Raw genomic sequence first — 26465 nt, 5'->3', positions numbered from 1 at the left:
AACAAGGGAATCTGATATGTAAAGGACAAAAGTGGGCGCTATGAAAAATTATATTACATATATACTGTAGCTTTGTCGCCAAAAAAGGGGGGGCCCAGACACATTTCTTGCACAGGGACCCCAAGCTGTCAGTGTTCGCCCCTGGGGCGCATGGTAGCAATCTACCTAAAGGGACTTATATGCACAGTGTTATAATTGCCTGAATTGATAAAACAATTATTTTCATGATTGTCCAGTAGAGATGATTATGGCCGAATCGTTAAAAGCTAAAAATATAGCTGTTTAGTTCCAATCAAGTGCATCCCAAAGTTATATCCAAAGCCATTTAATTTTTATTCCAGCAGCTTTTCTATGTTGCTTTTATATGTATCCGTATGTAGACAGGGTCTCTCTGCAAAGGTTTCCACCACTACTTAACCCCTTCATGACCTGTGGATTTTCCGTTTTCGTTTTTTACTCCTCTTCTTCCCAGAGCCATAACTTTTTTATTTTCAGTCACTATGGCCATGTAAGGGCTTTTTTTTTGCGGGACGAGTTGTACTTTTGAAAGACATCATTGATTTTACCATATCGTGTAGTAGAAAATGGGGAAAAAATCCAAGTGCAGTGAAATTGCAAAAAAAAATACAATTCCATAACTGTTTTTTTTTTACCATGTTCACTAAATACTAAAACTGACCTGCCATTATGATTCTCCAGGTCATTACGAGTACGCAGATACCAAACATGTATAGGTTCTTTTTTATTTAAGTGGTGAAGAAAAAATTCAGTTTCTAAAAAAAAGCACCATTTTCCAAGACCCATAGCGTCTCCATTTTTCTTAATCTGGAGCTTATATTTTGCACGCCGACCTGATGTGCTTTTTTTATACCATTTTGGGGTAGATATGATGTTTTGATCGCCCGTTATTGCATTTTATTGCAAGGTTGCAGTGACCAAAAAACGTAATTCTGGCATTTTGATTTTTTTTCTCGTTAAGCCGTTTATCAATCGGATTAATTATTTTTATATATTGATAGATCGGGTGATTCTGAACGCAGCAATACCAAACGTGTATTTTTAATATTTTTTTACTGTTTTATTTTGAATGGAGCAAAAGGAGGGTGATTTGAACTTTTATACTTTTTTTATTTTTTTGATATTTTTAAAAACATTTTTTTCTACTTTTTACTTGCTTCAATAGTCTCCTCAGGAGACTTGAAGCTGCGATCATCAAATCGCCTGTGCTACACATAGCAAGGATTAAGCCCCGCTATGTATAGCAGAAACGATCATCTTCTATGAATGCTGGCCATGGGCCGGCGTTCATAGCAGATCAGAAATGACAAGCACAGGGGTCTTCTGGAGACCCCTTGTTGTTATGCCAACCCATCGGCGCAACGCGATCATGTGACGGAGCGCCGATGAGCGTGGTTTGTTACTCATTTCCGGCGCGATCATGTTAAATGCCACTTTTTAGAGATTGACAGCGGCATTTAGCATGTTAACAGCCGCGAGTGGATTGCAATTCCACCTGCGGCTGTTAGGGGCACATGACAGCTAATCAGATCAGCTGTCATGTGCTGGAAAAGATGCATCAAAGGGAGAGATATGACCTATGACATTAAGATAAAGCTGTATTCACATATCTGTACTGTTATGTATCAGTAGCACAATATCCTCTTCTAGCTTATCCAATAAACAATGACAAATATGATCTGTAGATGATTTCTGTGCTGTATACACCTATAGAACTTTTAATCCACCACTGAAGTTTGTATGGAAATTAAGTTTTTTATTTAACTCAGATAAAACATCTATCCCCCAGAAAAGACCTCATTAGTAATTCAAATGATGTTCCTGCCATTTCATTCTGCTTACATGCAGAAAATGAATTTCTGAAGAAAGGTATTAAAAACTGACAAGAAAAGGCAGAGTAAGGTGCTGCATGAGTCATCTCCAAAGCTGGTTATTTCCTCTTCGAACAGCTAAAAGGAGAGTTCTAAGCACCTAAAATCATTGGTTTGTAAAGATGAGCAAACCCAATCTGTGATTCTTAATCCATACTTGTAAATGAATAGCAGATATGCTGTTTAACATTATATGTAAGCCATACAGTAATGCTTGCCTGTTTTTCATTTTCTTTAACCTCTTCATGACCAGACAATTTTTCATTTTTGTGTTTTCGTTTTTTCCTCCCACTCTTGCAAGGGCTTTATCTTTCTTACTTATCTGTTGATGTAGCACCCCGAGGGCTCGGCTGCTACAGGGGTATTGCACCTCAAACCAGAGGTGTGATATTCCACTCCCGAGTAAGGATGGAGTGTGGACCAGGGCTCGGTAGGCTGCATGCACCACACACACCCCATTTCCGAGGAACAGACCAACGGTGCTCCCACTAGACAGAGTGCAGGCACGACAGCTTCTGTTCCTGGCTGGAGTGGGGAGGGGAAAGTACACCCAGTGGTGTAGGAGCAGATAGGGGTGGGTTTCTGGGCATAGATAGGAGCCCATTGGTTGCTAGTCACCTGGGCTCACACATAGAGGGAGGTATATAAGGTGGGCACCATCTTAGATCAGTGTTCAGTTCAGTGGAGACAGTCTGAGGAGAAGACAGGAAGCAGAGCCCCTGCATGGGCTCTGCTCTGCAGGCCGGCCTTGTCAGGAGGCTGGAGCCAGAGAGAGAGAGAGAGAGAGAAGAAGGAACAGAAAGGAAAGTAAGAAAGGAACTGGAACAGAGGAGAAAGGAAGCAAGGAACATAGAGAAAGGCCCAGAGACATGAAGGCAGAAGGAACCCCATATGCCCAGAGGAGATACTGGGTGAAGGGTTGGCAGAATAGGGTACCGGAACCCAAATTGGTGGAGGCGACTAATCCTCAGCCAAAACCGGAGGTTGTGACCACATCTTGGTGCGACCCCTCACTACATCCACCAGAAAGGCATACCGCATAGGGTCAGGGAAACCGGGAGAGGTTTCGCCAACAGAAGGCCCGAGGAAGCTGGACAAAGGTGGGTCACTGGTGGGGACGGCCAGAGAAAGGAAGAGAGGGGAGCTCTGAACCACGCTCTGGAATTGCCTGGGAGTTGACCGAGTCCCTCACCTGGTGGACGCAGCACGGCTTGGGCAGTCATCGCCTGCAGCATTGACCTGAATAACAACCGTGAGTAAAGCTTTGGAAACTGCAATTACAAGTCTCTGTGTTTCATCGCCGCACCAGCACCATCAGTACTGGGACACTCACACCATCACTACCACCATCATCCACATTAGCTGCCCTGAGGCAATACTCCTCCCGTGGGGATTTATCCCATACTCAGCTGCGCAACCAACACCAGCCTCAGCGGTCGGCAGCGCAGCGGCGGTCCCCACTGACCGCAATCCACGGGTGGCGTAGTCGGACACTTATTACAATACAAATAGACTGCCACTGGTTTGACCACCCTGGGCACGGACCGGGTCACCACCACGGAGAACTACAACCCCCAGCAATCCGGCTCTGGGTATTCCCCCTGCACAGCAGCAGCACAACACAGGCCCAGGGGGCGCGTCAACTTTGGCGTAGTCGGCAGGATCATTACCAACCCGCCACAAGCGGGTATTGCGTGCCTGAAGAAAACTGCACATGTACCTTAAAAAGAAGTCTCCCGCCATTTCCAGAAGTTTCCCGCCGTCCGGAGTCGTTTCCCGCCATCCGGAGCCGATTCCCGCCATCAGACGCCATTTTGGACCGTTTCCCGCCATCTTCATCAGTTTTTCCCGCCCTGGCAGAGCGGACGCCATTATGTGCGCACCAAAGGACAGCAGGAAGCCACCTCCCATCGTGGGCCAGGTCCCAGAGTGGCGCCAAAGAAGGAGCCCGCCCCCACCAGCCATGAATGCAGCAATGGAGATGTCCATCAACGTGGGGGGGCTGCCCCTGAAGGTGATTGTCAGCAGATGCCCCCAAGACCAACCCCTATGGGGGCGGATAGGAAAGAAAACTGAGGGGCTGGGTGCGGCCTGGATCAGTCTGGACCTGCTGCACCCGGAGATGGAGGGAGCAGAAAACTCCACCAGCACCCTGGCCCGCAGCCTGCTGCAAGCGGAGCCACCCTGCAGCCTGACAGAACTGCTGGCCCAACTGCCTAGAGACCCGGATCGTGCGCGCGCAGCGCTGGAAGATCTGAATAGGAGGATGGTCCGGGCGCAGCGGGATGTGTTTGCCGGGTGGAGAGAGGAGATGGCCCGGCAGCACGGAGGTGACCAGCAGAGGACCCCGCCGGAACTGGGCAGCGCGCTTACCACTGGGCGCGGAGAAGAGGGACCGGCAGCTGCAGATGAAGCCGCGGAGGAGGCCACGGAGACCGAGGCAGGTAATGGGGACGCCACCACCCCAAGCCCGGGGAACACCAGCCTGCCCTCACCCTCCGTTGCGGGACCCGAAGCCCCGGGGACCGTACCTGACACCACGCCTCCACCGCCACCAGCTAGGCCTCAGGCAGCAAGCACCATCGTCACGCCCCGCCCCGCGCTGTGCCCTCTGAACCCTGGCGCCATACAGCGTGAGACGTCACGGGCCAGGACGCAAGACCCAGCACACCCGGGCGCCGCTGCCTCACCAGCGCCCCCTACCTTGGCGGTGCCACCCCCGGGCGCGACCAACAAGCGACCACCGGCCTGGTCGCAAGGCCGAGTGCCAAGAGGGCCCGGACGGGTCTGAAGAGTATGAAGCAGGAGGACATCGCCACTGAAAGGTGATGGTACACAAACTGTACATAGTTACCCGTCAGGGTACAGGAACTGTTTACTGTTGTGGAACTGTTGCTGAGTGAAGTGTGGTCCCCGTTGGGACTCGTGTGGAATAGTTAAAGGACTGTTACCTGTGTGATCCTAATCCCTAACCAGGCTGAGGACTGTGAGCAGCCATTCCCCTATCCCCACTGGCCGAGGACTGAGAGCGGCCATACCCTTGTACATAGTTGCGCTTCTTAAAGCGCCCCCTACTGGTTTTATACAAGAACCGCAACGTCTACCTCAAAATTAAAATGGACTGTTGCACCTTTACCTGGTCGCAAGTTGCACAGCGGCCAGAGCTCAAGAATATGTTTTGAAAATGTTTATGTGAAAATGTCTTATAATGGAAAGTTTAATATGCTGCTAAAATAGTAATGCCAAAAGCTTTATATGGTGTTTTGCAAAAAGAGTTCCAGTGGCATTAGTAGAATGTTTTATAAAAATGTTTTATACCAGTAACGTTAAAAAGAGAAGGGTACCTCCCATAAAGGGATGGGTGAAAAGTTAATGTCTTATATATGAATGCATTCTAAAATTTTGTATGTTTTTGAATTGTCTTTGCTCTTTTCCAGCCCGAGGACGTGCTGTGATTTACCAGGGGGGAATGTAGCACCCCGAGGGCTCGGCTGCTACAGGGGTATTGCACCTCAAACCAGAGGTGTGATATTCCACTCCCGAGTAAGGATGGAGTGTGGACCAGGGCTCGGTAGGCTGCATGCACCACACACACCCCATTTCCGAGGAACAGACCAACGGTGCTCCCACTAGACAGAGTGCAGGCACGACAGCTTCTGTTCCTGGCTGGAGTGGGGAGGGGAAAGTACACCCAGTGGTGTAGGAGCAGATAGGGGTGGGTTTCTGGGCATAGATAGGAGCCCATTGGTTGCTAGTCACCTGGGCTCACACATAGAGGGAGGTATATAAGGTGGGCACCATCTTAGATCAGTGTTCAGTTCAGTGGAGACAGTCTGAGGAGAAGACAGGAAGCAGAGCCCCTGCATGGGCTCTGCTCTGCAGGCCGGCCTTGTCAGGAGGCTGGAGCCAGAGAGAGAGAGAGAGAGAGAAGAAGGAACAGAAAGGAAAGTAAGAAAGGAACTGGAACAGAGGAGAAAGGAAGCAAGGAACATAGAGAAAGGCCCAGAGACACGAAGGCAGAAGGAACCCCATATGCCCAGAGGAGATACTGGGTGAAGGGTTGGCAGAATAGGGTACCGGAACCCAAATTGGTGGAGGCGACTAATCCTCAGCCAAAACCGGAGGTTGTGACCACATCTTGGTGCGACCCCTCACTACATCCACCAGAAAGGCATACCGCATAGGGTCAGGGAAACCGGGAGAGGTTTCGCCAACAGAAGGCCCGAGGAAGCTGGACAAAGGTGGGTCACCGGTGGGGACGGCCAGAGAAAGGAAGAGAGGGGAGCTCTGAACCACGCTCTGGAATTGCCTGGGAGTTGACCGAGTCCCTCACCTGGTGGACGCAGCACGGCTTGGGCAGTCATCGCCTGCAGCATTGACCTGAATAACAACCGTGAGTAAAGCTTTGGAAACTGCAATTACAAGTCTCTGTGTTTCATCGCCGCACCAGCACCATCAGTACTGGGACACTCACACCATCACTACCACCATCATCCACATTAGCTGCCCTGAGGCAATACTCCTCCCGTGGGGAGTTATCCCATACTCAGCTGCGCAACCAACACCAGCCTCAGCGGTCGGCAGCGCAGCGGCGGTCCCCACTGACCGCAATCCACGGGTGGCGTAGTCGGACACTTATTACAATACAAATAGACTGCCACTGGTTTGACCACCCTGGGCACGGACCGGGTCACCGCCACGGAGAACTACAACCCCCAGCGATCCGGCTCCGGGTATTCCCCCTGCACAGCAGCAGCACAACACAGGCCCAGGGGGCGCGTCATTGACATAGTCATATAAAGGCTTGTTTTTTGTAGGACAAGTTGTAGTTTTGAATGACACCATTCTTTTTATAATATAAAGTGCTAAAAAAAATTCCTAGTTGGGTGAAACTGTGAAAAAAAGTGCAATTCCACCATTGTTTTTACGATGTTTGTTGTGTGATAAAAATGACCTGGCAAAATGATTTTTCAGGTTTGTATGATTGCAGCAATACCAAATTTGTCAACATTTTTTATATATAAGTAGTAAAAAAATTTCAGACCTTTGTAAATAAAATTTGGTTTGTGTCAACCTTTTTCTGAGGCCTGTAACTTTTTTTATTTTTCCATCGATGGAGTTGTGTGAGGTCTATTTTTTTGGCTGCTGAGCTGATGTTTTCATTTGCACCATTTTGGAGTACAAATGTTCAGTTTAGGTGTCTAGGTGAGGCAGTTTCATTTATGATTACCTCAGAGCACAGCAATGTTTTTTAAACATCCAATTGTGAAACTACTTAGTTTTCCAATATCTATTGATTAAAATGTACTTTTGTTCATGAGACAGCCCATGTAAGGTGTGCTTATACTACAAACGACCACCAATCTACTACTTGCAGACCAATCAATGGTTGCTTAATAGCCTGTTCAGACAATGGGCAGATACAATGTGGACCCATCAGCCATAGTGTGGCTTTCCCCACCCTTCTTCCATATTACACCTGGCTTCCAGGGGAGATTTTAGTGCGTCATAGGGCACCATACAGCAGTACTTAGAATGGCCATAAAACAGACTTGTATTATGTTGGCATGGATTTCCTTAGGATACTTCAAAAGAAATACTGACAGGGAACTTAGATTGTAAGTCACAATAAGGACAGTGAGCGACAGAAATGTATGTAAAGCGCTGCTTTATATGTTGGTGCTATATAAACTGGAATAAATAAACATATATACCGTAAGCTAAAATAAATAAACATAACCCATAGTTTTGAAATAATGCAGAAGGCTATTTTTAAATGTTTGCAATCCGTGTATTCTACAAAAGGATGACATTAAAATGTAAATCATCTTGATTTGAAAATAGAATTTTAAATGAAATTCCTTCAGGTTTGCATTAGATATTCTCCTTGCTTATATCTGGTGCATTGCTTCTAGCTGAAAATAGTCCTATTTTATGTATGTTTTCTAAAGGAAATTGAAGATCGCTCTGGAATAAAGTCAGGGCATTGGGAGTGAAATATGTTTTCTTAACCCCTTCGCAATCTTGGGTTTTGTCGTTTTTGCTTTTTCGTTTTTTGCTCCCCTTGTTCCCAGAGCCATAGCGTTTTTATTTTTTTGACAATATGGCTGTGTGAGGGCTTATTTTTTGCGGGACAAGTTGTACTTTTCAACGCCATTACTAGTTTTACCATATCGTGTACGGGAAAACGGGAAAAAAATTCCAAGTGCGGTAAAATTGCAAAAAAAGTGCAATACCACAGTTGTTTTTCATTTATTTTTTTTACCACGTTCACTGAATGCTAAAACTGACCTGCCATTCTTATTCTCCAGGTCATTACGAGTTCGTAGACACCAAACATGTATAGGTTATTTTATATTTAAGTGGTGAAAAAAAATTGCGAAATTTGGTAAAAAAAGCTAAAAAAAAATAGCGCCATTTTCCGAGACCTGTAGCGTCTCCATTTTTCGTGATCCGGGGCTGGGTGAGGGCTTATTTTTTGCACGCCGGGCTGACGTTTTTATTAATAACATTTTGGGGTAGATCCAATGTTTTGATCGCCCGTTATTGCATTTTATTGCAATTTTGCGGCGACCAAAAAACGTAATTCTGGCGTTTAGAATTTTTTTCTCGTTACACCGTTTACCAATCGGATTAATTCTTTTCTTATATTGATAGATGGGGCGATTCTGAACGCGGCGATACCAAATATGTGTATTTGGGTTTTTTTTGTTTTTTTTTTATTTTGAATGGGGCGAAAGGGGGGTGATTTAAACTTTTATATTTTTTTTATATTTTTAAAAACATTTTTTTTTCACTTACTGCATGCTTCAATAGTCTCCATAGGAGACTAGAAGCAGCAGTTGTCTGATCGTCTCTGCTACATACAGGGGACGAGCAGATCCCCTGCATGCAGCAGAAATGGTCCTGTGCTATGAGCGCCGACCACTAGGTGGCGCTCATAGCGACCAGATCATGACAACCACAGGCGTCTGCTGCAGACCCTGCATTGTCATGCCCACCCATTGGTGACCCGCGATCACGTGACAGGGTCGCCGATGGGCGGGGCTTATGACGCGCAACCCGGAAGCGCGCGTTAAATGCCGCTGTCGGAGATTGACAGCCAATTTAACATGTTAACAGCCGCGGGTGGATCGCGATTCCACCCGCACCTGTTGCGGGCACATGTCAGCTGTAAGAATCAGCTGACATGTGCTCGATTCAGTGAGGGCTCAGCGCAGCAGCCCTCACTGAACCGGGGGTACGCAAAGGTGCGTACTAATACGGCAAGGGTTGGAAAGGGGTTAAAATATTTCTGGAGGGTTAATCGGGCAGCAAAGTACTGCACATTTTGTGTAAAGGCAAACACTTTGAATTTCTGACGCCGTAATGAAGCTAATATACAAATTTGATGTTGAGAATTTCGTGAGGAACCTCCCTTGGTGCAAAATTATCAATTTACTATGCAGACACATGTAAATGTAATATGATTAGCAATATTCTAATAAAATATGGAATTAATTCTTAGTCTTGAATAATGTGGCTGTACAATCAAGCAAGCTTAATTTTCTTTATCAGAGATCAAAACATTATATTATTTTAAAATCTATTCTGTTCAGGATTGTAGCATAAGGATAGTAATCAATATCCCACGGAAATACATATGTTGCCTCTACATATGGCCATTGTGTCAAACTTTGGTGAGCAAGACACAACATATGAGACGTTGCTGCTGGTTGAAAGTTTATGTGTGATTGCCCATTAAGATGTACATTATGTTTAGCTAAAGTATAAATTTTAAATTCTAGATGATAGATAGGATCAACCATTACAATTCAACATGGCCATGAAAATCTAACAAGTACAATCCAACATGGCAACTTAAAAATTCAGCCAACAGCAGACCATCAAGGCAGTAGAGACAACCTATGGATCTGTGGAGGGGGGACCCAGCAGAGGTTTGTCACATTCTTCTTTCTCATGGGTGAAAACCATCTTGAAAGTATTGCCAACAGGGCTTGGATTGGCAAGAGTTGCTAATGTGGATGAGTTGGAATTTTGCACAAGTTCTGGGACTTGATGCTGAATGATGGATATGTTGGTAGCACAAACCAGCACAAAGAAGGGGTTCAAATAAGATTTGGGATATGAAACATCCTCTTCTTTATGTACACATCTGGCTGAGGATATCTAAATCCAATATCAACTTAAACTTATTTATGGCTCTTGGTTTAAGATTGTTGATCCATCCGCACAGTCTATAAGAATATCTACCAGAACCTCTGTGCCGTATGAACCTTACAGATGGCATGGCTGCTGTCACTGTTTGGTCACATTTCAACTGAGAGGGTCTAAAAAGATCTGATGGCTCAGGTAGAATACCCAACCAATAATACACTTCTTGCAAACCATCAAGGTTAGAGATGAGCGAATTAATCCGCAGAGGATCGGGTTTCTGTTGACTTTCCTTAAATTTGCGGTTTCCCGTGAATTCAAACATTTTAAGATTTGGTTCACAGTTCTCAAAAAAATCAACAAACTTGTCCGGCATCACTTCCCACACTGCTGAAGCAACAGAGAGCAGGATAACGTCATCTTGCGTTGCCATGCTGGCCTGCACATAATGGCTTGCAGCTATGACATCTAACGGATTATCATACCTTATACTGGGGCGGTCAATACCTGAGCCATCACAGATCTATGGTGGAGCACAGTTTGTATGCTAGCTTTCCATCTCCAGAGTCACTGGGTGACTGTTTCTCCTGTAGTGTATAAATTCTTATGATCAGCAAGGACCTCTTGGTCTCTATCTCCTGTAGAGTTTAATCTCTTGACAAGTGGGTCTTTTATCTCTTCTATAGAACATAAGCTCTTAAGGTCAGCAGGATCCTCTTGCCTATAGAGTGCAACCTCTTATGATCAGTATGGTCTTATCTCTTTTGCCTGCAGTGTGTAGGCTATTATGGTTCTCTCTCTTTCACTCCCCTCTCACCCACATGTATTTTCTGAGCGGTTAAAAACTTTCCAGCATTGAAATCTGTGCAAATGTATTCACTACAAATCCAATTTTTGGGGATAATTGTGAATTCTGTGAAATAGAATTTCAAAAGGTCTGCTCTTCTCTAATCAAGGCTCTAGTTTCAGAACCATAGGAAGTGCTTGTATTCCTGAGGAATCTAAACCCATTCTTCATATACACTGACTTCCAGTTCAATAATATTCTTGAGTTTGCCACTTAAATCGCCTTACTGAAATCCCATAAAAAAAAACACCAAAGACTTTCAGTGGGGTTCAAGATAGGTGACTGTGACACCCACTCAAAAATCTCCCACTAATTCTTAGGAAACCAAGCCTTTGTGGACTTTGAGGTATATTTTGATAAGTGTACTATTGGAAGGCACAATGACATCTAAGCTTCAGCTTCCTTAAAGAAGAAATTACTTTTCTTTTATTATTTCCAGATACGTGATTAAACATAAACGCTTTACTTTCAACAAAAAAACAGACATTTAAACTTATGAATTAAACACCAGTAATTCTACGAAAAAATAACCAGCATTGCTGTTAAAACAGAGATAGTAATGTGAGTCAGTTGAATATAATTAGTAACTGTCTACATTTCATATTTGTGAGCCATAACTCAGCCCTAATTTACTTTATCATTACACACAAATGACATCTCCAATTCATTACCATGACCTCTTTTAGATTATACTGTGATTTATAATGTGACGAGAAAGTAAAATGACAAACCATAATTATGTTTAGTGCTCATGCAGTCAATAGATACCACAAAACCATTACTGAGATAGAAGCATAACAGAGGTTTGCCCTAACTAATCCTGGTCTGAAAGAGTTTACACTCTAAGATTAACCCCATTTTGCCATGTTGTATTATGACAAAATATTTAATTTTATTTCAAATACATTATAAGATATTATTGTTCTCAGTATCATTATATCGCTATCATAATTTTACAATTGTAAAATACAGATAAAACTAATTTTAACCCTGCGTCATGCGCAATAGGCCTGACAGGCACAGCTCACATATTTTTGTCTCCCCCTCCTCTCCAAGGCGGCTGGGGATCCTGCCCCTCCCAGTACTTTCCTATCTTTATGTGCTGCTAGAAATCCCCCCACTCAGTTTTGCCACTGTCCTTGCAGAGAGCAGATGTGACCTCCGTGGCCTCTCAGGCTCATTGTGCCTGAAGGTTCTCACTTTTGAAGGTTCGTACTTTCTGGGGGGTTTTCATCACAATTGTTTATTTTGCTCGTTTTATGAATGAATAATGTAAAGTTTCTGGATATTTTGTAGAAATAAGTAGGGCTTTCTTACAAATAAGAGGGTTTTCTTAGAAATGGCCTCTCAGGCACATTGCGCCCAAACACATAATAATAATCTCTGATATGATAATATGATCTGCCAACCTTGCTTTTCTCTCTGCCAATGTATTTTTTCTGCTGAACTTTTAATCTCTGCATCTGCGTGATTATAACTCCAGTAGCATCTAAGTGCCTTACAATTAAGTTTTTTTTCCTTATTTTAATGTTTAGTAATGGCTATGTGATGAAAACTGAAGGTTATTTGGCGGTAAATGTGAAATTTGAGCAGTTTTTGTTTTTTTACTTTTATGGTTATTAAATGTGTTTTTTACATCTGATTTTGTGTACTCTTTTTTAATACATCCCTATGAAGGTCACTGATAATTAGATACTATAGGCGGTTTTCTAACTTGTGCCTGTCAGGCGCACTGATGCTGAACTCGGGAGTGCCAGAGATGCACCTGACCCAGGGTTAAAGGTAATCATGAATTACAAAATGATCTCTGCCACATATACAAGCCTACTAAATCTGTTCGGAGGGCAGTTCTTATAGACGACTTGTCAGTTTAGCATTCAGGCGTCCAGAGAGTGTAATAAAAAAGGGATCAAAAAGGGATCAAGCTGTTACCAATGAATAGTTACTCCTTGGATCCCGGTCAGAAGCCTCTCACCTAGCTAAACCAGATATCACACTTTGCACTTATGAGGGACGACACCCTAAAAGACAATGTCTGCAAATTGAGATTCTGGTTTGGCTTTTATCCTAAGTCATGTGGCAAGGCTCTTTAAAGCCTCGATATTGACTTTTAGGATTACTACTTCCAAAAGGTGGCACTAGAGTTCTTGTCCTCTTCCTCGCCGAAGAGACAATTTGCATATTTAATTTCCAAGAGAAGCATTGCAAAGCTTAAAAATTTCCTCACATTGGCATGCCAGGTTTGGCATGTCACTCTCCATAAGGAGAAACGTTAACCCTTGGATCCTGGTAAGATGTCTCTCACCTAGCCAAACCAGCCCTCACACTTTGTAATGATGAGTAGTGGCACCCTAAAACACCAAGTCTTCAAACTGAGATTCTGGCTTGCCTTTTATCCTAAGTCATGTGGCAAAGCCGGTTAAAGGGTCGATATTAACTTTTAGGATTGCAACTTCCAATAGGTGACACTAAAGTTCTAGTCCTCTTCTTCTCTGAAGAGGCAATTTGCATTTTCAATAAATAGTAAAGATTATTACACTTAAAATAAAATAAGCCCTCATGCTTCTTTGTTGAAAATTGCTAAATAAATGTTTTCAAAGAGTGTAGTATTAACTGTATAAAAAGTGATAAAACACGAATAAAACTATATAAATTTGGGATCAACATTATTGTATAGATCCACTGATTAAAGTCATTACTTTGTGTAGCTCTCTGATTATAAATAGCATAGAATATAAAGCCCCCCAAAAAAAAAACTGTGGAAGAATTTGTGTTTTTTTTTATTTCTTGCCATAAACAGTTAAAAAAAGCTTGTTAATAAGTTATATGTAGCCCAAAACAATTCCACTGACAACTGCAACTCATCCAGAAAAAACAAGCTGTTATAGGGCTATGTCGCTTAAGAAAGAAAAAACTTATGGAAAGCAAAAATAATAAGGTAAAAAGAAAACTAATTCAGCATAAAATTCAAAATGGTTTTGGCAGGAAGGGGTTAATCTGAACTACATAGCTATTAATATTTCAATTTTTAAGCAGATTGTGAATAAAATAACTTTGTGAAAAGGATGTTTTTAGAAAACAAAGTTTATGATGAGTTAGAAAAGCTAGCCATAATGATTTGCATCCAAGGAAATATAGTCTTTCCACTGGGCACTAATATATATACAGTTGTGCTCAAAAGTTTACATACGGCGGCAGAATTTTTGCTTTCTTGGCCTTGTTTCAGAGAATATGAATGATGACAAAAAAACTTTTTCTCCGCTCATGGTTATTAGTTGTGTGAAACCATTTATTGTCAAACTACTGTGTTTTCTCATTTTAAATCTTAATGACAACCAAAAACATACAAATGACCTTGATCAAAAGTTAACATACCCTGGTGATTTTGGCCTGCTAACAAGCACAGAATTTGACACAAATGGGTTTGAATGGCTACTAAAGGTAACATCCTCACCTGTGACCTGTTTGCTTGTAATCAGTGTGTGTGCATAAAAGCTGAGTGAGTTTCTGGGATCCAAACAAACTCTAGCATCTTTCATCCAGCCACTGACGTTTCTTGATTGTGAGTCATGGAGAAAGCAAAAGAATTGTCAACGGATCTACGGGAAAACAGGAAAGGGATACAAAAAGATATCCAAGGAATTGATAATGCCAAGGGCTCTGTAAAAACTAAACCACGGTCAGGTAGATCAACAAAGATTTCGGCCACAACTGCCAGGAAAATTGTTTGGGATGCAAAGAAAAACCCACAAATAACATCAGCTGAAATTCAGGACTCTCTGAAAAATAGCGGTGTGGCTGTTTCAAGATGCACAATAAGGAGGCACTTGAAGAAAATGAGCTGCATGGTCGAGTCGCCAGAAGAAAGCAATTACTGCTCAAATGCCACAAAGTATCTTGCCTACAATATGCCAAACAGCACAGAGACAAGCCTCAAAACTTCTGGAACAAGGTAATTTGGAGTGATGAGACCAAAATTGAACTTTTTGGCCACAACCATAAACGTTACATTTGGAGAGAGGTCAACAAGGCCTATGATGAAAGGAACACCATTCCTACTCTAAAGCACGGAGGTGGATCGCTGATGTTTTGGGGATGTGTGAGCTACAAAGGCACAGGAAACTTGGTAAAAGTTGAAGGAAAGATGAATGCAGCACATTATCAGCAAATACTGGAGGCAAATTTGCACTTATCAGCCCGGAAGCTGCGCATGGGACGTACTTGTACCTTCCAAAATGACAATGATCCAAAACACAAGGCAAAGATGACTTGTCATTGTCTACAGCAGAACAAAGTGAAGGTTTTGGAGTGGCCATCTTGGTCTCCTGACCTCAATATCATTGAGCCACTCTGGGGAGATCGCAAGCGCGCAGTTCATGCTAGACAGCTCAGGAATTTACAGGAACTGGAGGCTTTTTGCCAAGAAGAATGGGCAGCTTTACCATCTGAGAAAATAAAGAACCTCATCCACAACTACCACAAAAGACTTCAAGCTGTGATTGATGTCAAAGTGGACAATACATGGTATTAAGAACTGGGGTATGCGAACTTTTGATCAGGGTCATTTGGATTTTTTTTGTTGCCATTAAGATTTAAAAAGAGAAAACACAGTAGTTTGACTATAAATGGTTTAACTCAACCAATAACCATGAGTTGAGAAAACATTTTTTTGTTATCATTCATATTCTCTGAAACAAGGCCAAGAAGGCAAAAATTCTGCCGGGGTATGTAAACTTTTGAGCACAACTGTATATGTAATAATAGGATGTGGGAAACACAATACATACATTTTGGGATATCAGCAGAGTGGTGTGGCTGTTAATAAGCCTATCAATTGTTTCCAGGAACAACCAGCACAACTGTGAATGCATAGTTTATTGATGGCTTACATTTCACAATATTGATAACATAATCATACATACTAAGGAAATCATAAAATCTAAAATATAAGAATCTATCAGTTAATGATAAAACCCAAGAATAACACATTAAAAAGTTGCTAAACCACATTTCTAAAAAAAAATTGTGCCACTTTGTCCTTTTGCATCAGCCCCGCCACTTTTAGTAGTAGGAGGCTGGTTTCTTGAAAGGGGCAAGTGGTCAGTGGTGGTGTATATTATAACATAAATTTACTGATAGATGGCGTAGAGTTCAGATTGCAATGCAGGGGTAGGGGTAATTTATAAAGAGGCATACATTTCTTAATGAATTTGGCACATCTTACTTCAGCTAACTACTAAAAAAACAGTCTTAGTAAATTGACCGCTAAGTGGTAAAGCAAATTTAATAGTATTGGAGTGGAGTGCTGTGTAACCTGAAGTTTAAAGTTTCCCCTTGCAGAGAGTTCCAAGTTGAGGTAAGGGGACTTGTAGACCATGCAATGCTCCACTAGGAATTTAAAAATCCAAATAGTCTTATAGACGATAAGGACAGGACCTTTAGTGCCACAAATTGGGGGTAGCAATCCTAAAAGTCAATATTAACTTTGCCACATGACTTAGGTTAAAAAGCCAAACCAGAAAAAACAATTTGCAGACACCTGTATTGGGTGTTTGCCCCTCACTAGTGCAAAGCTTGTGCCCACTCCTTTCAGGGCAGATACCTGTTGTAATACATAACCAGTATCTGTCCATAACAGCGGTGATTCAGTGATAGCTGAGATCGCGGCTGTTTAACTATTTAAATGTCACTGTCAATCATTGACAGCTGGATCTAAATAGCGTGATTGCAAGTGCGAGTGCTCACCGGCATCCCCTAGGTCAATAGGCTGAGCTTACAAGGAGACCGCGACTTATACTACCACACTGTGGTATGTAGTATAAGCAATTGATCAATCTCAGGTTAAAGTCCCCTATTGTGACTTAAGTTTTAAAAATATTTAAGAAAAAATAATGAAAGTTTAAATAACCTTCTTTTTCCCAGTTTTGCAATAAGAAAATAATAATAATGATAATAATAATAATGAGCAAAATGGATATCGCCGAGTCCATAAAAGTCCAGCCAATCAAACTATAAAATTATTTAAAACATACAATCACTACTGAAAACAAAACAAAAAAAATTTAAAAAAATAACCGTCTCGGGTTTTTTTAGTCATTATAGTTCCTAAAAAAATGCAAAAAATAAAAAAGTTACAGATCTCAGAATATGGCGACACAATCAACATTTTTAGGTTCCAAATTTCAGAATTTGTTTCACTATTAGAATATAAAAAAAATACAAGTTTGGTACCATGGTAATCGTGCTGACATGAAGAATTACTGTATGTTGCCAGGTCATTTTTACCTGAGATGAACTCCATAAAAACAAAAACAAAAAACAAATGGAGTAAATAGTTTTTTCTCACAATTTCACCCATTTGGAATTTTCGGTACAAGCTATGGTAAAAAGAACGGGGTCATTCTAAACTACAACTCATCCTGCCAAAAACAAGCCCCCATATAGCAATATCGAAGAAAAAATTAAAAAATGTTATGGCAATATCGACTGGTTCTTAAGGGATTAAAGGGTCCATATTGACTTTCTGGATTGCCACCTCCAATAGGTGGCACTAAACTTTCTATCCTCTTCTTTGAGGAGACTATGTGCATACGTGTAATTTGAACACACTTCTAGTTCTATATACCTATCCACTTGCTGAATCTTTGTCAGACATGGCTAAACATTAGTAGCCGTTGTATATGATTATATAGCTAGGCTTCTGTGAAAGTGTGTTATGTTACCTATGACATTTCCCTTACAACTTTCTTACATTAATGAATTTTACTGCTTTGCGCACAAGACACTTACATTACGGTAACTCCAGGGGCAGCCTATACTACGTTACCGGTTGATTTCACCAGCTTTTGTATATGACTCTGCTTTCCAATCTTGTTTGCAAAGTCTAATGTTTGCATGTCATGGTGATATAGACCCGTGTCTATGAATTCATGAATGCTACATCCAGGGAGTCCACTGAAGGCAAGAGACCCCGATTACTTTGCATTTAAAAGTTTTATACAAAAGACAAGTGACGCTTTGTTATGGCGTTCATGCAATGGGCTTTTCTAAGGCTAACCTGTAATCTGAAATGTTGCTGTCTCACTCTCTTTCTCAACCCCTTAACCAAATTAGATGTACACTATCGTCATAAGTCAGTATGTCTTTTTTCTTATTCTGTGGCTTGAAAAAGTCTATGGCTGAAGCTTGAAAAAGGCCATTTGTGGCCAAAACCTAGTGATTTTTAGGTTTTATATCCTGTAATCAGTAAAAAAATCTATTGAGGAATGTACCCGGTGCATTGAGAACCTCTTTTTTAGATATGCAGGCTTAGTTGTGCGAATATCTGTTAGTACATATGGCATGGACAGTTGTAGATGTGTGACAGATGTCCCAGAAATCTTTAAACCTGATATGTCTTTTCTGCAGCCTTCCATAACTTGGCTTTCTGGCTCCACAAATTTCTTGACAAGAGAAGAATCCCACAGTATTGTGCTTCTGTCAGAAACTTACAAAATCACTTGAGTACATCTTTTTTCCTTTGGTACACAGGTTTAAGGTTCAAAGGAAGAAGACAGTTTGTTACTGGTCCTTTTAAAGCAATATTTTATCTCCCTGTGTCAGGACATTATTCTGACAATGGTGTCTGTTCACCATTCTGTTCACCGTAAATCTTCCTTTTTTCATCAATTTCATTAAAATGTCCAAGACGAATAGAGCCTGGAACAACAATGTCTAGCAATGTTGTCCTGAATTTACATCCAAAAAGAAGTTACACCAGTCTTGCCCACATTGTGGTGTGAAGAGTTTTACAGTAACTCTGAAAAAAAACACCAATTCCAATGATGCACTGCAGAAGTCACCTAACCGGGGCAGCCAACCATAGGTCCCTGTGGTCCTCCTGCCACTTTGAATGGTGACAACTTCCTGCTTGTGTTAATGCAATCTGCACTGGATAGCAGTAAGTGCTGAGAGGTGAGTAAAGCTTCCTTTGTTGTTTTTTTAACTTACAGAATCAATGGTAAAATTTGAACTTTGCCTAGACAAACTGATGCTGATTTTTAGTGTTTAATATGCAAAGCCTATACCTCAAACCGTTAACTAGTTCTTGGCTCTCAGCTGTCTCATTCTGGGGTGCAGAGGGTTGATTTTCTCCTGGTTTCTGATTATTTCTTCTGTTACAGCCCAAAAGTCACACAACTTTGCAAAATATTTTAATCCGGTCAAATTACTGTCAAGGGTTTCTCCCCTTCAACATTGCCTAAGTTTCCATCTTCCATATTGAATGCTGTTCTTTTGTCCACAGTACTCACTCAGTCTGTTAATGGCTGCCTTATTGAAGCTTCTCTGTTCCTCACAGGGTGTCAAAAATGTCCTGGATATGTGGTTGTGCTAGATGCAGCAGTCACGCTCTTTACTGGACAGATGCTCTCACTCCTGTAACTGCAACATAAGTGAAATCCTTTTTTCCCACCCCCAGTGCTGTCACAGTGTTTTATTGAAGCATCAAAAGGTCCAATTACTGATAAATTACAAAATCTGGCTATCCTCTTCACCGCTGTATAGTGCATGACTACAGGTTACAAGGCCCAAACTTCAGATTACTTGCCTTATGCCACAGCCCCACTATCAGTATTTGGTCAGTATTCGGTCAGAATTTCTCAGGAGTGGGAACCAAAACCAGGAGTGGGTGATAAATGGAGAATTGGTGACTTGTTTCTTTTATACCTTTTCTCTGATTGTTCCTCACCTGGTTTTGGCTCCCACTCCTGAGAAAAAATACTGACCGAATACTGACCAAATACTGATAGTGGGGCCGAGGCCTTTTCTCCAGCTCTATAATACACTGACTGAGCCAAACTCTGCATACTGGGTAAGAGCTTTTTCACACGTTGCATTCTTTCCATTTTTTATGCACATTTTTCAAAAGTAAAAATCGCTGTAGCTTACAGTACCAGCAAAATGAATAAGATTTCTGAAATCTCATGCACATGCTGCTCTTTTTCTCTTCGCAGATTTTAACCGTCAATGTGTTTTTTTAAATATGCAGTAGATCAATTCTTTCAGCAATTTTCACCCATTCAAATGAATGGGAAAAAAACACAAAAACACAGTGAAAATGCACATAAAAATTATTACTATATTCCATCAATAATCGAATAGACTGTAAATTTCCGAGCAGGGCCTCACTCCTATTGTATGAATTGTTGACTAATGTATCACTGTGAAATGTAGTTCGTACATGTTCTCTCTGATTTGTAAAGTTATTATTATTAATATCTTTCTCTCATTAAACTCTTACCTCCTTCCCAAATGTATCCAACATTCAGCAGCCAGACTCAACTTTTTGTCCAATGGTTAAGCCAACGCTTCTACTCGGTGTTAGTCAACACAGTGGCCACCCATTCACATTAGAATTCAATTTAACTTATAACACACACACACAATACTCTCCAAAATGCTATAATTGGCTACACTTCCACCAAGGTTTCTTTCAACTCTATTCATGTACTGACAATGAGCTACTCCAATCAGTCAGAATAATTACCGACATGCACAGTTTTCCTATGTCGTTCAGGCCTTTCATATTCCACAGTTGGATCCCCCTTTACACTCCTCTCCACATTATTCCTTAAAACATGGTTCCTTAAATGAGTATTCCCATCTCCAAGATCCTAACCCAATATGTAGTAGATATAATAATAATATTAGCAAATACCTCCAATTAGAAATCTAGTAGTCTTTCTGATTTGCTATGTCTCTTTTCTCATGTGCAGGAATTGCAGGACCTTAGGTATCCATGGTTATGACAACTAGCAACTAGCTAACTGTCACTATATCAATGGTTGTAACCATGGATGCCTAAGGTCCTGCAATGCCTGCACATAAGGAAAGAGACATAGCGAATCAGAAAAACTATACTGCATATCTAATTAGAGGTATTTGCTAAAATTATTATTACACCTTCTACATATGAGGATAGGATCTTGGAGATGGGAATACCCCTATAATTCAACTATTCCCTCACATTTCTTGCTCTATGAAGAAGACAGTCCGTCTCTTGAAGAAGACAGACGAAACGCGCGTCGAGGCGCGTCTGTTTTACCACCACTTGCACACCAGGGATCGCCCTTGGATCAGAGGGCTCTACATCTTGATTTATTTTGGTGAGTTGCAGCGCTGGGAGTGGGAGAACAGGGAAGGGAATCTTCCACATACCCTCGTCCATTTGGGCCTTCCCAGCCACAGGGAATTTTCCTGGTAATGATGCTGTACTATCAACACCCTCACTAACTTATGAACACTGCCACACATCTCTGAAACCATAGTTTATGCTGTGTCCCTGGTCTGTGAGGCACCCTGCACCTTATACCTCCCATCCGATTTTTATGAAATTTTGTGATATGTCTTATCATGTAATTTGTATTTAATAAAATTATGTTTTTACTGCCGCAATACTCACATTTTCTCCTTCCTTTATTTATACAATGTTTGAGTAGGCTACAACCGATCCATGTCCTGGCATCCCTAACCAGGTATCATGGTTCGTCTGGTAGACTGAGGTGGGCCCTTTTTTGTTTATTTCTTGCTCTATGTTGCACTTCATACTCAGTGATTATCTTTAAAGGGGTTGTCCACCTATTGCTGGGACTCATTTGACAGAAAGGTTAATTTTTAAGACTTAATGGGGCACTTTTACCCAAATTAGAATGGAACAGCAGTACGCATGCCAGACCGTCGCTCCATTTATTCTATACAGGGCTACAAGAAAAAGATGAGTGCAGCCCCATATGGAATGTATAGGGTGGCAGTCAAGCATGTACACTGACTCTCACCCCTCTTGTTGGAATTTTTAATCAGTCTGTTACTTTTTAATGCCTGATTTTGTCTGTAAATGTAGCCTCTAGTTTGTAAAGATTGACAAAATACACTACTCTACACTTCGTAAATAAAGATTATTACCATTATTATTACTAATATATTACCGATAATCGCTGAGAGTCTAATCAGCTAATCCCCTATAAACAATTCAGAACTGGATAACATTAAAGTCATAAGGAGTGAGTCCCAGCAGCAATAAAATGTTTTTTTTTTGGAAATGTAAAACATCACATTTCACACATAAATATTAATTTGCTTGCAGTCAAAATTTGTTCTGTTCGACGTGTTTCGAAGTTGCCACATTTGCATCCCTGACAGTGAATTGATTTAATAATTACAGGTTATGACAGCACCATTCCTAAACCAAGAAGCTATTAAGACTTTCTTATATGCATACAGTGAAATATTAGTCCATAAAGTTCTGTACAACACAGTTCAATTACAGAAAATATATAAAATGAAATATTAGGTCATAAAGATCTGCACAATACAGTTCAATCACAAAAAAATATATCTGTCAATTATGATCATGTAAAATGAAATCACTCTAAATCTTTGCCAAAAATAATTGCAGATAAAACACATTTTACTCATTCCTGTAAATTTATGAATCAAATTCAGAAAAATGCAAAGTGTGAATGTGCGTCAATAAGTCTTGTCACCCTGCAGCCATATTCTCAGACTGCAATGTGCATGTTGAACATATTATATTGTAATAATGTGAGTTGGAATAAATCTAAAGAAATCTGATTACATTTCTTTAATTTTACATTCCACAGATATGTTGAATGACTTATGGAAGAATAAAAATGTTAATAAACCCTAGATTTTTAATTATTATTTGTTGGTATGGTGATTACAATTGTCAAATGAAATGTCTAAAGTTCTATATTATTTTCTTGTAGGTAGAGTTGGTACAAATCAATTCAAACGTTCCAGTCCATAGACCACAACACTGATCTGTGGACGTGGAACAGAAACGGGAGAACCACCTCTTACAAGACGGCATCCGCAGCTCTTCTTTTGATTAGCCGGCCTGGCACAATCACATCATTGCAGAGTGATGCATATATGATGTTGTGCTAAGATGGCTAATCAAGAGAAGAGCCGCAGATTCATTAGGGAAGAAGCAGTTCTCCCGCTCCCATCTAGTGGCCACAGGCCACTGCCATGGTCATGCGAATCGATTCTCACAAACTCTACTTGTAGGCACTTGTAGTATCGTCACTGTATGAGGCTTCCCTGTGGCACTGTTTTCTTCCTGAGCACCAATGGTTTTAGGATAGATTAAAGCATGTGATAAAGGATGCCATGATTTCTTAAAGTAGGTATAGTAAATAGTGATGAGTGAGTATGTTTTGTTAACCCTTTCACCGAGTATACTCAGGCGAGCACCGAGTATCTTCAGTGTGCTCGGTGATATGTTTGAATCACTCCCGTGTGCATGATTTGTGACTGTTTGACAGCTTTAATACATGTGAGGAATGTGTAAGAAATAGACATTCCTCACATGTACTAAAGCTGTCAAACAGTCGCAAATCATGCACATGGGAGTGATTCAAACATATCACCGAGCAGCTGTAAATACTCGGAGCTCGCCCGAGTATACTCGGCGAAAGGGTTAACAGAACATACTCGCTCATCACTAATAGTAAGCTATAGTAGGCTATACAATTATGGATCTGAACAACTAAGATCACTGATTTGGTCGTGTACAGTCTATTAAACCTAAATGTTGTTCTACCACTTATACAATGAAATCCCTCAGTAAGTAACCTGATTGGATTGAATTCTAGCTCACTGTGGCACCTACTTCGCACACCTTTTTTTAGCATATTAAAAAAAATTCAAGTTGTTTTTCAAGCATTTTTGTGTTGTTTTTTTATTTATAACAGAGTTTTTTCTGGCATTTAGAGAATACAGGACAAACATAAAAAATGTCATAGGTAGAGCATGCTGTGTTTTGTAAAACAAGGTGTACAAAAATGCCAGAAAAAAACCTCAAACAAAAAAAGTATTATTCATAATGTACTTTCTATTTTACCATAACATTTTATGTATCATCTAGCCAAAGTGTTTCCAGGCAACACAAAATGTCTGTGTCAGGAAGCAGACAACAAACAGTCCATGGCCTCTCCTACGATGAGGACCTTTTCAGTGGTGTGGCCTTCTTCTATGGTAGACTTACATGTATATTGTGTTTTAGAAAATAGGGTCCACAGTTCCTTTATGAGAGAAATAAACCCATGCAAAATTTATGAGTTCATTAATCATTTTTAAGACAATTCTGCCAACAACCGACGAAAGCAATTTTTAAAGTGGAGTAGGCATTGTTAAAATGGGTGTACTCCATTAGAAATACAAGAATTTACTATTAATAATAGAAGATATGGCTGAGATTTGAACAGAACATCTTGGAAAGCAGGTCCTACCTTTGTGATGTTTTCTTGTATTTTCTCCTGGAAGAAAAAAAATCATTACATGAAGTCTGGAAGAATATCTTAATAATGTATGTTGTCTCTCACGCTCATGATTGGTCTCAGAATGGAGGATGGGTAGTGATTAACAACCAGCTACAAGATTAGCTGGATTTACAGCTACAAAACTGTGAATAAGTAAAGATTATGATAAATTACAAATGGTATAAGTACGTTGTGCTGCTCTGGCAGGAGAGGAAACCAATTAACACATTTGATATAAAATAAAAGAGTTATAGTGAGGAGTAAGGACTTGTTGAGACGAAATTATAAAGTGTTGTTAAGAAAAAAATTAGGCACAAAAAAAAAAAGAGAAGCTTTGTCTCCTTTCGTCTGCCTTACCTTTTAGGTCATATAAATGCACTTTGGCACCTACGTGCATTGTTATATGAGCCAAGGGAATTTTATTGGCTCCAATAAAAGTATTTTCATTAACTAAAAAAATATCCCAAATCTCTACTCTAATTGGTGTAGCATTCTACTGATACAAATGTAAAGGCGGAAAATCAATTTATAACACCTTGACTACATAGACTATTTGGTGACCTCCTTATTTTTCCTGTATCAGCTCTATAACCAGCAAAAAATACTTGTTTTTTCTTGTATGACCATGAAATGATTTTATCTCCTGGGTGTTGCCAAAACCTCCTGGAAAACAGCAATTCTGGAAGGTTTCCTGTGCTTAGCATCGAAATGCTGTGTCACCAAATAGATTCCTGGTGTCGATACACACACTGAAAGATGGGTATGAAGGGGAATAAGAATAGATGGGAGTGTAGTCTGTAAAAGGGGTGCAGCCACAAGAGCCTCACAGATGAATGTTCCTAAAAGTTGGCAAGTATGGTTTGGATGTTGGTATCAAAAGCTACACTCCACACCTATTGTTGTTGGAGTAAAACCCAAGAAAAAAAAACAAAATGAGCATATACCCTGTAATAAGTAAATAGTAATAGTACATGTAAATAACATTACGCTTTTTTGATCAAAATTGTGATAACTAAGTACCCTATGTTGTTTGCATGTACTATTACTATTTACTTAGTTACTTACTACAAGGTATATGCTCATTTTGTTTTTTGCGCATTCTCTCATTTTTTATTGTTCTATTCATCAATGATATAAATATCACACAAAATGTAAATTATATGATAATGAGAAAGCGGCATAATTTACACAGTATGTTAAGTCATTTTGTTCAGCCTTCATATTGTAGAAATTAAAAACAATATCACTGATGAAGTTTTTAAAATCTGGACACATTTTAGGCTCTGTTTGCAGTTGCATTTGGGATTTCTATCAAGCTTTCTGGTATTTTGACAGTGAGAATAGTATGGTTTGTAGCACTCTTTGGCCATGTACAGTACAATACAAGAACCCCTACATGACATTAAAGTCAACGAGATCTGTCAGTGTCCGGGTCAGTTGGAAAAAGCATCTATCACTTTATAAACGCAAACCATGATATAAGTTGGAGTAAGGTCTTTTATAAATATGACCATTTTTCAACATGTGAAGTCTATTTAATTTTACATCAACTTTCATATTTCAGTGCAATGATGATGTATATATTTTTTGGGGTTAGTACCTTATACATAAGTGTTTTTATCAATTATGGAATGCCCAGACGACTATTAGTAGGATTGATTTCACTAGGATGCCTTCAGTCGGGATTCGTTAGACACACAGCATCTAGGCACAAAGTACGAGCCATCATTTGGAGAAAAACAATCAGAATTTCTGTAAAAATCTAGAAAAACGTAACGGCAATTTACAGAGATCCTGCAGGCAGGAAAAGGAGAACTGCAGGCTGGGGGATGGCGAGGAAGATGCCAGATTTCCATCACTATTTTATTACAAAATCATTTATATAATATACATAAAAAAGTAATACTGAGTTCATCTCATAAAAAGAAGGCATTCAGGTTGATTTTTTTTTGGGTGTGTGTAAATCATATGAACTTTTTTTCTAAAATGTAATTTCATAAATAGAATTCATTAAGGGATGACGGCAGAAGTACTAAATCTAGCTACAATTGAAACCGTCACTAAATTGAGAGTTAAGAAAAAGCAGTCTTCACATCCACATAAATTTACTTCAATTGGTTTAGGATCTTAATGAAGCAAATGATGTAAATTAACCATGGGAAATTGTTCGGCAGATGAATTCCCAGGATTCCAATGTGCTATTAGTGACATTATCCCCACACCTGCGGACTCTTTACATGGTGCCTGATGATG

At 40.6% G+C, this 26465-nt stretch overlaps 1 protein-coding gene across 5 annotated transcripts in view; it reads right to left on the bottom strand.

Moving 5' to 3' along the window:
• PDE1C (phosphodiesterase 1C) overlaps positions 1 to 26465 on the bottom strand; it is a 1470255-nt gene that overhangs the window by 654308 nt on the left and 789482 nt on the right. Inside the window, exon 2 of one of the 5 annotated variants that reach the window (XM_073678291.1) lies at positions 24183 to 24209. The exons of the other annotated variants lie outside the window; for them this stretch is intronic. Coding sequence (XP_073534392.1) covers positions 24183 to 24209 — 27 coding nt within the window. The remainder of the gene's footprint in view (positions 1 to 24182; positions 24210 to 26465) is intronic. 5 annotated transcript variants of the gene reach the window in all.

Source organism: Phyllobates terribilis, unplaced genomic scaffold (genome assembly GCF_046119375.1).
Source record: "Phyllobates terribilis strain yellow unplaced genomic scaffold, ASM4611937v1 Scaffold_4__5_contigs__length_816908805, whole genome shotgun sequence".
NCBI classification, from domain to species: domain Eukaryota; kingdom Metazoa; phylum Chordata; class Amphibia; order Anura; family Dendrobatidae; genus Phyllobates; species Phyllobates terribilis.
Note: the sequence above shows the minus strand (reverse complement) of the source record. Positions and strands in the feature narration are given on the sequence as shown.